Raw genomic sequence first — 14,435 nt, 5'->3', positions numbered from 1 at the left:
TATGGACAGGCCCAGAGACGATGCTACAGGAGTTTCATAACATCATTAATTCTAAAAATGAACATCTTCAATTCACACTGTCTTCTGACAACAAGATGAACTTTTTAGACATTTTGATTCTCAAGGAAAATAACAGTCTCAAAACGGACCTCTATCGAAAACCCACTGACACAAACTCTTTATTACACAGGGATTCTTACCACCCTACTTTCCTTAAAATGAACATTCCACTGTCTCAATTCAGTCGCATCAGACGGATCTGCAGTTCTGATGAGGATTTTCAAACACACACAAAAGAACTTGAAAAACAATTCAGACAAAGAGGCTACAAGGAGAACTGGATCCACAATGCTTCTTCTTGTTTCTCTAATATGTCACAAACTGAATGTCTTCACACCACCAGACCTAAAAGAACAGACAATGTGACTATATTCAATATTGACAATATGACAATATTCACCAGTATCCAGAGACATTGAAAAAATCATCAAAAAACACTGATATATTGTGGAAACGGACCCTGTTTTGAAGAATTGTTTTTCCAATCCCCCTCGTGTGGTTCACAAAAGACCTCCTAATCTACGTATTTTGTTGGTGAGGGCAGACCCCCCCTCTCCAATCACCTTCACATTTTCTTAGTGACATTCCTTCTGGTAATTATCCATGTGGCCATTGTCAGCAATGTCATTTTACTCATAAAACCAATTTTTTTAATCATCCACACACAGGAAAAAAACTCAAAATCAATGGTATTATAACATGTTCTACATCTAATGTTATATACATGTTGAAGTGTCAATGTGGACTAGCTTATGTAGGTAAAACTACAAGATCTTTGAAGACTCGTGTAGCAGAACATCGCAGTATCAGGAACAATGTTATTTCTAGTCCCGTGGCCTTGCATTTTTCTGCAGCAAAACACAATATTTCTACCCTTAGATACACAGGAATAGAAGTAGTAAAACAACCACGTAGAGGGGGCGACATTAACACCATGTTACTCAAAAGGGAGTTATTTTGGATACATACATTGGGCACTCTAGCTCCTAAGGGGCTCAATGAAGAATTTGATATCAGACCGTTTCTGTGATCCTTCCACTTTGTTCTCTTTGACAGTTTGGGTGCTTCTTTGGGTGGTTCTATTCATTGTGAATATATTTGTGCCTAACAAGAAACGCCCTTTTAGATTGTACTATATGACGGCTTCTTGCCTGAGTCCCTCTTAGGGAGTACAAACTATTTGAGGTTTATGTAAATGTATAAAATTTGTAAATATTATGTATAACCTATTTTTTGTGTGATAACCTGCATAGGTAACCTATGGATTTTTTTGTGCCATAATGCTTTTTATACATACTAGTATTATGTGATGAGAGTTGTCGTTTATATGTGGGGGGGACGTTTTTTCCATATATGTCCTTTTTTGTGAATGTATGTATGGAAGGTCACACTTTATAAAGATGTTAGTTCGACACATTTTTTTCTATATATATTTTTTCTAATGTTTTCTACTCTGTGTACAGCTGTAATGCATTGCACTGATTGATTGCAGGGATTGTGGGTATTTAAAATGGCATTTCCACATGTACTCTGTTAACAAGTCTGAGGAGGAGCCTGCATGCTAGAAACGTCACGAATGACAAAATAAAATTATAAAGTAATGGGAGCTCTATTTGGTGTGCAGATCATCTTTTTCTTTTTCGTCTTCACTTGAGTTTTTTGATCCAGCACCCAATTGAAATTTTCTTTGGGATGTGCGTGTCGCCACCTCTTTTTTTTTTATCAATTAATAGTTTCAGTCATTTTTCAAGCAAAAATGTGAAACATTCACTAGTTCCAGCCTGTAAATGTGAGAATTTTCTGCTTTTCTTTGTCATTTAAGAGTCATGACCACTTTAGTCAAAGAAAACTTTATTTCTATTTGCGGGTTGAAATTTGGCATTATGGCTCTGTTCTGGGACCTCTCTGCCCTTTCATCAGTCTATTAGAGCTTAGATCGGGCCAAGCCCATCCAATTAATTGTAATTATGGGCCAGAGCCCGATATAAACCCGACATTTTTTCAATAAGTTGGCTGTTATAATTAACACTCCTTGTCCTTGACACGCCAGTCAGAGGGGTGGGGGGTCCAGACCCGGCCCACAGGCCCAAGCCGGGTCGGGCCGGGCTCTCGCTCGGGCAGAGAATCTAAGCTCTACAGTCTATATGGAAAGCTGAAGGCAGAGGGAGCAAACCTCTCCACCCTCCCCTCAACTCTGTGGGAAGTTTAGATGGAGAGAGCAGTGAATTTGAAAATCAGCAAAAATAGCAAATTATTAATCATGTTTCCATCAACTCTGATGTTATGTGAATATGACAAGCTGGGCACGTCGAGATAAACAGTGGGTGCCACATGAGATGCCGTAATTACAGTAGCTTAAAGCAACACTTACCTTTCTGGAAATTTTACACTTTTCTTTGTTAAGGTTAAAATGCTAATAATAAGCTGATGGCACACTAAAATATAAGTGAATTATGCCAGAAATAAAAACTCATAATTATACCATTCTCATATGGTTCTAAAAAAAACTCCAACCAATCATTGCATTTGGAGCAAATGCCCCCACCCCCGAGTCTGTGAGACAACAAATACACTAGTAACAGAGACGCTTGTGGATATAAGCTAGTAACGGGGATGCTTGTGGATATAAACTTTTCTCTGTAACAATGGCAGACAAATGTGGACCACTGCTTCCACCTCCAGCCGCTCCAACAGGGAAATCAGTTGGCAAAAGAAAGAATATAGCAGAAAAAGCTAACACTAAGAGAGAACTGCAAGAAGAATGCTGCAAGAGCCAAAACTCGGGTAAACATCGGCTATGCTTTCGAGGGATGGCGAAGACTGATGCAGCTTCCTCCTGAGCTAAAAGGGATGAGATGGTAGCAGAATTTCTGCTGGACAGGTATTTTTAGTTTGCCTCTAAGTCTGAATCAACATGGACAGACTCTGCGTACACCGGCGAAGTAAACACGGTGCAACAAGAAGTAAATTCTTCAGTGCAATACAGTCACGAGTTTCTAACAGACATTAGAAACTGCTGCAGAGATCTAACGCTACAACTGAGAGAGCTCAGGATGTGTAGCAAACCTGGCCTGCTACGTCAAGCTAGCCCTGAGATGACTGTGGTTCCGCCTGGAGTTGTCCCGACGGGGAGACGCCAGCAGCGCTGTGTCGTTGCTGGACTGCTGCGTCCTTGTGTTCACTGAGACATGGATGAATGGTAACATATCAGACTGCGGTGCCGTAGCATTGTTCTGACCTCTCATTGTTCCAACCTCTCATTAATCCGATGTCCCATTGTTCCGATATGTGATTATACTAGGCTATACTGTACTATACTAGGCTATACTTTGTGTACCATAGAGGATCAGCAACGCAACAAAAGTAGCCCACTGGTCAAAATACTAGTGTCATAGAGAGAAGAGAATGAAACACCATAACCTCCTGTTATTAACTCTGGGTTCCGGGTTGTGTGGGGAGCTCTCCGTGGTGCTGAACAGCTTCCGGCGGGCGTATTTTTGCCTTGATGGTGCGCCGCGACCGGCTCTGGGTCAGCTGGGAAAGGCTTGGACGTTAGCGGAGGCAGCAAAGTACCGTCCGCAGCTCTGTTGTGTTGCAGCCGGGCACGATAACGGTCGTTGCATGAGCTTATGTGTTTGTCACTTTCTTTTTCATTTTAACCCACACCATGATCTTTTCCTGACCCTAACCAAGTGGGTTTTGTGCCTAAACCTAACCAGACCTTAACCACAGGGCATCATGATGATTTCGGAACAATGGGACTTCGGAACAATGGGTATGATATGGTCAGAACAATGGGATGTCGGACCAATGGGCTGTTGGACCAATGGGCAGACCCCAGACTCCAGTGTTGAGCTAATGGGGCTAACACTACATAGAGCAGACAGGGAGGCTGCATCGTCTGGTAAGCTCCGTGGTGGCAGTCTAGTAATATACACAAACAATTCATAGTGCTGTGATGTGAAGAGGATCTCCCTGTTCTGCTCTCAGGATGTGGAGTTTTTGACTGTGAAATGTCGACCCTTTTCATCTTACTACTGCACTATATGTTCTTTCTTATATGTTGCACAAATTGTTTTTAAATGTTTTGTTTCTTTTTGCTTGGAGTATGCGAAATGTCATTTCATTTTTTGTGCAGCAGCCTAAAGAAGTTCAGTTCATTTCATAACGTCATATATGACAACACAGCATCCAGCTGCTAATGACTAACGTTAGCCTACTGTAGCGTAGCCTCTGAAATATTAACGTTATCTTCCTTGTGCGTTTCCACTTACTAGTAACGTTAATGCTACTATCTAATATTAGCACTGTAACCTTATTCTAAAACTCATCAGTCATCACTGACTCCGGTTGAGTTTTAAAACTCTGGGGTTGCGTTTGACTGTCTTGGTCCTAACGTTATACTCACTCTCTTCCATGATTCTAATGTTACCTTGCCAACGCCTACGTCTATCACAGATGTAATGAGGACAAAATGGAGGAGGGGGGAGTAGGCCTTTAGAGGGAGGTGGAATTGCAGGAAGGGGGGGGTGGGACTTTGGAGGGAGGCGGGAGTTGTGGATGTTCAATTTTTTCTAAGTGCTGTGTGAACTGCAAGTAAGGTAAGTGTTGCTTTAAGTCAAACCTGAAAGGGTGGAAAACCATGTGGAAAACATGACTCCACACAGATGTAATGTTATCTGCTTCAGACTGTCCGCTGAGGCTGAGAATTCAGTGGATGTTTAGGTCATGTGCTTCATGTACAGCAGGATTTATTGGCTAAGCCTCCATTGTACTCTGTCACATTATGTTTTTATTAGTGCACCAGCTTTTCCACCTCAGTCAAATGTAAAGAAAACTTAATGACTCACACACCCATACACGCATTTACTCACTCAGTTACTCCCTTATTTATCCACTCACTCACTTTGTCCCACAGTGACTCACACACACTTCTACAACACCCATGAGTTGAATTTAGACAAGAAAGAAAGAAAGAAAGAAAGAAAGAAAGAAAAAAAAGAGATGCAACATTCCGGCGGATTTTGAGATTCCAGTCGTAGTCTCAGTGATGAGCAGATCTACAGCGCAGATGGTGTACTATCTGTGGAACAGCATGACTCCCTTTATTTTGATATAAACCAGTTAAGCAGTCACAGAAACATGATGAAAGGTCATCATCCAGCTGTATGTTTAACATAATGCTAAGAGCTCAGCTCAGCTCAGGAAGTGACTAGCAGATAAGAAGAAATGAAATAAAGGTGTAACACATGATGTCAGCCTACCTTCTGCTCATCCAGGTGGCGCAGCAGTAAGGAAAGGCAGACACAAGTTAGAGCAAAAGCTGAAAAGACACAATGACATCTCAAAGAAATTCTCAAACAAAGGTACTGACAAAGGTAAAAAATAAAAAGAAGAAAAGAAAGGAAAAAAGAGAAAAGTTTTACATTTTATATCCTTTACCTCCAATCAGTTGACAAGTTAAACTAGAATTATGCCTTTGTGGTTGTATGCCTCAGTGAACCAGTCAAGTTGCATATAAAGTTTACATCCATATCTGTGAAAACATTGATGCTCTACACACATCTTCCCCCCGGCAGCACAGAGGATCCATACAATCAGCACAGTTTCAAGATGGTCACCCAAGATGATTCTTGAAATATGAAGTTTACTAAATGAGACAGACGCAAGTTCACAGTGACCTTTGTCCAACACAGTTTACACGGTTCATTGTTGAATTCTATTGAGCATATGTGCCAAATTTGAAGAAACTCTCTCCAGGTGTTCTGAAGATATCTAAAGAACAGACCTTTTGATTGGTATTTCCAGTTTTTTAAACACTTATGGCAATGACATGGGAGTGTCCATGTACAACTTTATTAGCAGCCAAAAACAGTATCTACATGAGTTTATGCAGTGTCACAATGACAGTACAAAGTATATGTCTAATGAGCATTACCTGCACTGGTGTTTAATTTGAATGACAAAATTAGCTGTAGCTGAATAGGCTGATGCTTAGTGAATTTAGCTACCACTGATTTTAGGTAAGCCGACTACCACTGATCCTAAACCAGTTCCTGCCCTTGACATACATGAACACGCACACCTCATTATCATAGAAACATTAGGAACACTGGAATGTTTCCTGTAATGAGGAAAATAGGAGATGTTTGGTGGGCAAGGAAATCAGTGCATTACTGACCATGTGCTAAGACCAAAATATAATACATTTTTAAAAGAAACTAGTAAGTCAGAGATCAGTAGAAGAGTAAAATAAGCAACAATAATTAAGTTACAATACACTTTATCAGCTGAATCAACTTTTTAACCAATCAATTGGACCCTAAGTTTGGAAACCTGCAGAGCTTTATTTCTTTTTAACTAATTATTTAGTGAACAATATTAGTTAGTCATGAATTTTCTTATTTCATATATTTTTTCCACCTCTTGCCAGTTTCAGACCTTCGTCCTGTGGAACAAATTAATATGATTTCTCAAAGGCTGCTTACATGTTTCGAGAGGTTGGAGCTCCTGGTATCCACATTGTACCTGTAATTTAACAAAAAGACAGTAGACTTTAGGTGTTTTCCTTTGGAATACATACTGCTATCCACTAACAACACAATGCAAGAGACATTCTGGTAAGAACAACAGAGAGACAGGATTCTGAAAGTGGAAAGGGACAAGTTTTTTCTTAACCCTTAAATGGGTTCATCATGTGGGGGAGAGTCACTAAGTGGGTGCACTTTATATCATGAGAAACACTGAAGGTGGGGATGGGTCAGCTACTCAGGTGATGTGGCTTCATGCCATCATTCAAAAATAAACTGATCATTTGTATCAAAATCCAAAATGATACATATTTCATGAATGACATATTTTATATGTTCTTGTTGAAATGTAATGAATTACATTTTTACAACTTTGATAATCAGGTGTTGAATTGCACAGATACGGGTATAAAAACAACAAAGCTATGGTTATGTTTTGGGGCCTATTCTCTACAGTAATCAATAATATAAAGGTGTGAAACATTGATTACTATTTTTTTTATTCTCATTGTATTGCCACCCAATAGTTCAGTTCAGTTCAGAGGAGAGAACTAGTGAGGAAGACAAGCATTGGGAACAGCAGGAGTTCAATTTGAATGGAAGCTCTTGTGAGGAGGGAGCAAACCAGAGTGAATGAGGAAAGATTTATATGTTGAAGACAGAAGTACTGAACATTGTTCTGTAGAAGATGCAGTGGTTACACTGTACATACTGTATTGTATAGGTCTGTCTGCAATAACACCTGGTGTGTTGTCTGGTGAAGTGTCTTAGTGAATGGGAGGAGAAAAGGAACCATTCCTTTATTTCTCTCACTCTCTCTCTCTTACACACACACACAGACACACAGACACAGACACAGACACAGACACACACACACACACACACACACACACACACACACACACACACACTGGAGATAGTATAAAGTTACACAGAGGAATAGAGCACCTACTGCTACACCAATCTGCTTCCCTGCACCAGAGAAGTTCTCGACTCCACCAACCACAACTATCCATGATAGGATAATGTTGGGACATCACAATGAAGATGATGGTAAAAACATAGGAGTAAGATATTTTGTTAATAAATGTTAATAGGTTGTTGTCTATTCAAAGACTAGATTTGTTTGGCGGTTCAAAACATACTTAATGTAAAACTATTGTTCCGTTTTGTTTTGTTTTGTTTTTTTCACATTTTGAAAATTTTGCATTTGAAACCTCAAAGAAAGTAGCTAATTAACTGGCTGCAAAATGTTTTAAAAGTTGGCACATGACATATTAAATGAGGGGGGAAATGTTGAATTTATACCCTAAATGAGGGAGATACAATATGTAATTTGAAAAATTAAGGTCATATTTTGGAATTAAAAAAAAAAAAGGAAAGTGTGACAATTGTGCATGTCTGTGTATTTTGGGGCCTGTGAGTACATGACAGTAGAGTGAAAAAACTGAATTTACCCTGAAGTATTAATAAAGTATATCTTCTTCAATTTAGCCTAGATACATTAGAAAATAGGGATTTTGGGGGTGGTGTGGTGGTACAGTGGTTAGCATTGTTACCTCACAGCAAGAGGGTTCCTGGTTTACAACCAGGGTGGGGGTTTGAACCCCAGGGTGGAGGAACCCTTCTGTGCAGAGTATACATGTTCTCCCAGTGTCAGCATGGATTTTTTTTATTGATATCTATTGTATCTATTTATCATTATTATTGTTATTATCATTATTGTTGTTGTTTTATTAATGTTATTATTATCTTTTGTATTTGTTACTACATCTGATGAGATATCAATGCAAATAAACAACTTAGCTAATAATAATAATAATAATAATAATAATAATAATAATAATTATTGTGTCAATGTCCCAATGTCAGCTGGGTTAGGCTCCAGGCCCACCCGCAACCCCTAACTGTTTAAAGGGTTACAGAAAATGAAGTGGCACCCTAGGTGGCTGCCTATGTTGTCTATAGGAAGATCCACTATCAAATGAAGGCTTGATATACAGCACAAAGAATGTGCATCAGCCATTGTGCACCTAACACAGGAAAAGTATAATGCTTTTGTTTTCCTCAGTAGGTATGCAGGTAGGTAGGTAGGTAGCTATCCTGGGTTACCAAAGGGTACCAATATGAGTTCTTCACAGTTACTATCTCCATTAGCAGAAAGGGTGCATGGTGGAGCAATCAAAGTATCTGTGGATTCACATAAATTTGGAAATGTACATAGTGTGTCCCATGTTTCTGGTAGTTACTAGGTTCTGAGGAAAAAAATGTGGTGGAAGGTGGAAGGATGGGTTGGGTGGGGGGTTGTCTGAAAAGAAAAACAAGGAAAATTATCCCTATGTATTTAATTTAACAAGCAACACAGAGATAATGGACAGCTCTCCTGGGAAAACTAAAGATAAAAATCATGTATGCCAATTAAATAATTAGATATGGCCTGCATAGGAGAGATAAGTGATGAAAAATAAATGTATGGATCTGGAGCAGCATTGCTATACTGTATAATGAACTCTGTGATCAAGTTGCAGATTGAAGTCACTTCCTCTCTGGCAGGAATGTTGTTTCTTTTTCTTTTTTAAGGCTACTGTGTCCCCAAGGACTTCCTCTTAAGTGCCGTCACCAGGGGCTTCTTTGAAAGGACTCTGTTCATGTTTGACAAAGGAAATCCACCCGTGTGTCGGATAACATTACACAGACATCGTGTATTCTTCAGCTCCTCACGTCTCTCTGGATCTCTCTCTGTCTCCCCCTCTGCTCTGCTCATTTGCTGTCAGCATCTTTCTCAAGTCTACAGAGAAGACAGAGGATGACACTGAGCTCTGCAGAAACCTGCCACAATTTTTTCACCTGTTCTCGGATCTCTCTCTCTCCACTTCAGTTACAGAGCCACATATTTAACCCGACATGCTAACTCCTACAGGAGTTCCATGGCTGCCTAAAGTAAATGGAGCATGGGAGTCTATAACGAGGTTGTAAAAGAAATTCTTTATTGACTCAGAGGAGGAAAAGCACAGAGTACTGAACTGAGCCCGCTGCTCCAACTTTACTATAAAGATGCACTGTACATCTCAGTAGTGTTCAGCTCTCCAGAGAGCAGGCAGGCTTAAAGTAGATGACTGACAAAGCCTCTATATTGTAGTTTTTGTGCCGAAGCCCTGTGGACCAGCTGCTCCCCTGTTAGCCCCTGAAAGCAAAGCTAAAAAAATAAGACTGTCAGACTTAAAACATTTCAACAGCAGAGTCTTCAGTGTCTACAACACTTTAAACAGTCGGCACAAAAAACTTCCCCAGTTGCTGAGGCTTTTCATTCACTCTACAAAAATTTTTGCATTTCAAAGGGAAACAGTAGTCTGTAAGAGGAAATGTTGGGAGGACAGTTTGTTGTGTCCCAGGCTCTTCTGCCTTGTTCTCCCTTCCCCCTGTCTTTAACAACTGCCTTCCCCCATCTCCTAATATTTGTTTTTACTTCTTTTTCCCAATTTCCTATAGCTCCTCTTTACATGGCCTCCTTAAAAAAGACAAACAGGTACATAATTATACAACTATTTAAGGCTGGGCAATATATTGATATTATATCAAGACAGACTGTTCACAGAAACTGTTCATACACTTTCCTATGAAAAGTAATGCACCCAAATTTGTACATATCCCATGTAATAATGAGCCAGTAATTCATACATAACCCACATATTTTGGAAGGCTGCACTGATGTGTCCAATGTGCTGAAGGGAGTAAAGAAGGAAGTGGTCCTGAGTGGTCTTGTAAGGAGGCAGGTTGTGGTGGTGGATAGGTCACAAAACACAGGGCTTTCCTATGGAGATGGGTGTTCAAAACCATGTATGTCCTCACCGTCTTAACCCCTAGCCACAGTAACTTTTATTGCCTGAACCTAACCTACGTAACTTTACGTTAATTACATAAGTTTAGGTTAGGGATAGAACGTATTTGTGGGACGCTAATCATACGAACTGTTGTGTGCGCATTTTCCTAGGATGTCATGCAAATCATTCTAGGAGGATAAGTTGATCAATATTGTGATGTGGGACTAGATATCGTCTCAGATTTTGTACTGTATGTTGTAATATTGGAAGTGTTTTCTTTTCCTGGTTTTAAAGGTGGCATTACAGTATAGTAATATATTTTCCAAACTTGCGTTATTTGCCTTTACCCACTTAGTCATTACATCACATTATATGGATGATCATGAAAAATCTCATTGTGTAAATACTTTGTGAAAGCAAAATAGTCAAACCTAAAGTGCTGTTGCAATATCAGTATTGACGTATTTGGTTAAAATAGCTTGATATTGGATTTATTCCACATTGCGCAGCCCTACAACTGCTTTTGTATTTGTAATTTGGACCATATCTGTAAACTCTTCAATGACAAAATGTTTAACTGAACATGCAGAATGTTCACTGTCAACATGTGTTAATTATTTTTCTATAATATCCGTAGCTGGCATCTATAGCAAGATTAATTTTTTTATTGTTCTATTTCAGCAATTTAAAGCTCTTCATTAGCTTAAAGGGCCACTGTGTAAAATGGGTTGAAAACCGTTGAAAACAGTGACATTAGTGGTCAAATTCGAGATTGTAGGGCTCACTCGCTCACCCCTCCTGTCGGGTAAATGACGGTGGCTTTGTAGGGACAAAAGGCCTTCCGCACGAGTTTTTCAGGAGTAGGTCTATCTAGCGACGAGGTGAATGTTTATTTAGACATCTAAACCATGTTACGATGTTGTAATGAATCCCTCACGAGCAGGAGACCAGAGGAGCGTTCGGGAAAAAGGCCAGTTTATCTGAGCGCTCCAAAAACTCCGGTAACACTCCAGGGGGTAAAAGACTCCGTCCCAAACTCTGACTCTTCTAGCGTAACACACACACTCCATACACACATACTCATTTACAATACCTAGCGGGGACCCCCTTCCCCTCTCTGCTCCACTAACCTCCAGCCCGCACACTGACTGACAGTGTAGCCTGTAAACAGATCTCAGCTGTTTATTTAGCCTAGCAATGTCTCCGGACTATAGTAGCTGCAATGGATGACTTTGAACGCAATTTTGAAGAGTTTCTTGTAGCGGACACAGACCCAGAGCCATACCTGTTTGAGCCAGAGCATACAGATGAGGAACTCTATGTGTTTGATGCTGAGCGGGCGAGAAGAGAGGCTGAATCCTCCGCTCCCATTTTGCTGTACAGAATGGGATTCGGTGCTGCCATCGTTGGGGAGATATATCATCATCGCATTCTCTGGCTGGCTGGATTGTCCGCTCGGTCTGCCATACATACATGGCGGCGCAAGATGGCGACCTCTCTAAAGCAAGGCCCTTGATACATATATATATATATATATATATATATATAAGCATAATTATAAGGCTATGAAAACCAAACAAATTTTATTTTATAGCGATTATACACTTATATAAACATATTAATGGGTAGAATATTCAGATTCAGATTTGACAATAAACCATGCCAAATATTACACACTGACCCTTTAAGTCCATCTAACGCTTTATATCAACTCTACGTTTCATCTCTATGCTGATGATACTGTCCTTTATTGCTGTTCACTCACTCCTACTAAAGTTTTTTTTGTATCTTTAGTATGCTTTTGATAGAATGCAAGAACAACCTTGTCAGATGCAACTTGTTCTAAATGCAGAAAAATACCAAACTTGTGATTTTTACAATGTCAAGACCAGTAAATTTTGAGTTGTCTAAGAAAACTTACCAAATGAGGTCAACAAATTGAGTTGGCATCTACTGTTAATTACCTTTTAACTGAAGACCACTTGCCTTTTAAGGCATATAGCCAGTATATCATGAAAAAGCTAAAGTTTTTTCTTGGCTTTTACTTAAGAAACAAATCTTGCTTTTCTTTTCATGTCAGACGGAAATTGGTGATAAAACCTGTCATTGATTATGGTGATTTGTTGTATATGAATGTCCCTGCTCACTGTCTTCACATGCTGGATAGCACTTATCATAGGGCCCTGAGATTCATTACAAACTGTGGATTACTTACTAACCATTGTGTTTTATATACAGTGAATTGGCCTGCTTTCTGTACACACTGCCTCAGTCACTGGTATGTCTTTATTTACAAGGCTATTGTTGGTTAAATTGCCACCTACTTCTACACACTACTTCTCTTTTGAAGATAAAATATGGAAATCATTATCTCTGTTCTGGACTTTTTGCATCTTCTTGTGCCAAGTCAAAACTGAATTGGGGAAAAAAAAGCTTGTGGGTTCTCTGCACCAACATCATAGAACCATCTGCAGAATGATCATAAGCTTCAGGTCACCTTGAATGAGTTTAAAGCCATGCTGAATTCTATTGAGTCCAGGTCGTCTGTGTGCAATGGTTTTATGTGATTATTTTTTACTCAAATCTATGTGATTTTATGTAAATTTTATTTGTTGTTGAAACTCTGTGTTGCTGCTGTTCTTGACCAGGTCCCCCTTGTAAAAGACATCTTTGATCTCAATGGGAGAAACCTGGTTAAATAAAGACTAAATACATTTTTTTAAAGCATCATTGATTTAAAGCATGAGACAAGACAAGGTCTTTCAATATTCAACTTAAACCAGCCTGATCAATCAGTGATGTTGCGCTGTTATTCCGCATGTTCTGTAGAAAAAACACATGACCACAGAATGGGGTTGGCACTGTTGTTCCACCAATAAGCTGGCAGCAGAGGTTGAAATAGAGCCGAATCGACGTCTATGTAAAACACAGAAACACAGTAGGCCATTTTAGAGGGGACGAAAGGGGTCACCATCCCCCCTGTTAGCAAAATGAACAAAATATGTCCCTCTTTTTTGAATGATTAAATTTTAGCAAAGCATTTTTAACTGGCACAGCATTTGTAGCATTGTTTTAGTAACCAGAAAACTCACAGACCAATTGTATGGATTAAATCATCTTATGTGATGCTTCTCAGCCAATCAAATCTGTGCAATTCAGTAAGCATTGAGACTCGACTAAGACACGAGGGTGAAATGTGAGAGAGATGAGACAAGAGACATCAGTCAGTCAGAGAAATAGGAGAGTCAGATGAAATTCACATGGCGTGTTCTAAAGACAGAAAAGTAGACAGTGATGTGACAACCCTTCTCCCATGCTCTTGGTGGCTGTTGTTGGTTCTTTCCTGGTTGTGTTGTAGGAGCTGAGAGGATGAGCCACACCTGGGCCCAGTGTGTGATCTGGTATAAATATCTCCCTCCTTCGTCAGTGACTCTCTCACTCACAGGAAGACCGTCTCCTCCCAGCCGGCCTGAGGACAGCTTCTGTTTTTTTTTTTTTTAGTTTGTTATCCGTACACAGCACCACGCACCCATACATTCAGCTGACCACTGACCTACTGATTACACATTGTATTAATAATTAACTTGTGTTTTTTAATAAATCATTGTTCATGGCAGCCATTTGGTCTTCTTCTTTTGTCACAGCTTTTTAGCCAGACTGTGACAGTGAAAACAGAGCTTTGATAAAGTATGGACAGACTTGTCACTATGAGACAAAGCACAGAGCAGCTTCTGAGCAAATGTACCCGCTCAAATCCAAAATGAGGGCACAGAAAAATGAAACATTTTAAATAATCAATCTATCAAATTATTTATCACATGAAACTATATTATACATTACCACTTCCTACCTGTATATGACAAAAATGCCAAAGAAAATAAGAAATTATTCATTTGATTAAGTAGTTGTATATATATATATATAGTTTATTCATGTTAGTTTTAGTTCATGTAGAATAAGCATATCATTTTGTTATAGATTTCTTATAGCCTAATAGACTTTGACCAAAAAAAAAACGAGAAAG

The 14,435-nt window shown here is 39.4% G+C and overlaps 1 protein-coding gene across 1 annotated transcript in view; it reads right to left on the bottom strand.

The window, feature by feature from the left end:
• Positions 1-14,435, bottom strand: part of LOC125885530 (copine-9-like) — a 312,413-nt gene that overhangs the window by 189,054 nt on the left and 108,924 nt on the right. The window contains exon 5 of the mRNA XM_049571170.1: positions 6,549-6,588. Within this exon, the coding sequence (XP_049427127.1) occupies positions 6,549-6,588 (40 nt within the window). The remainder of the gene's footprint in view (positions 1-6,548; positions 6,589-14,435) is intronic.

The sequence above is a fragment of the Epinephelus fuscoguttatus genome, linkage group LG1, assembly GCF_011397635.1.
Source record: "Epinephelus fuscoguttatus linkage group LG1, E.fuscoguttatus.final_Chr_v1".
In the NCBI taxonomy this organism is placed as follows: Eukaryota; Metazoa; Chordata; class Actinopteri; order Perciformes; family Serranidae; genus Epinephelus; species Epinephelus fuscoguttatus.
The sequence above is the reverse complement of the archived record's forward strand: the minus strand, read 5'-3'. Positions and strand labels throughout refer to the sequence as shown.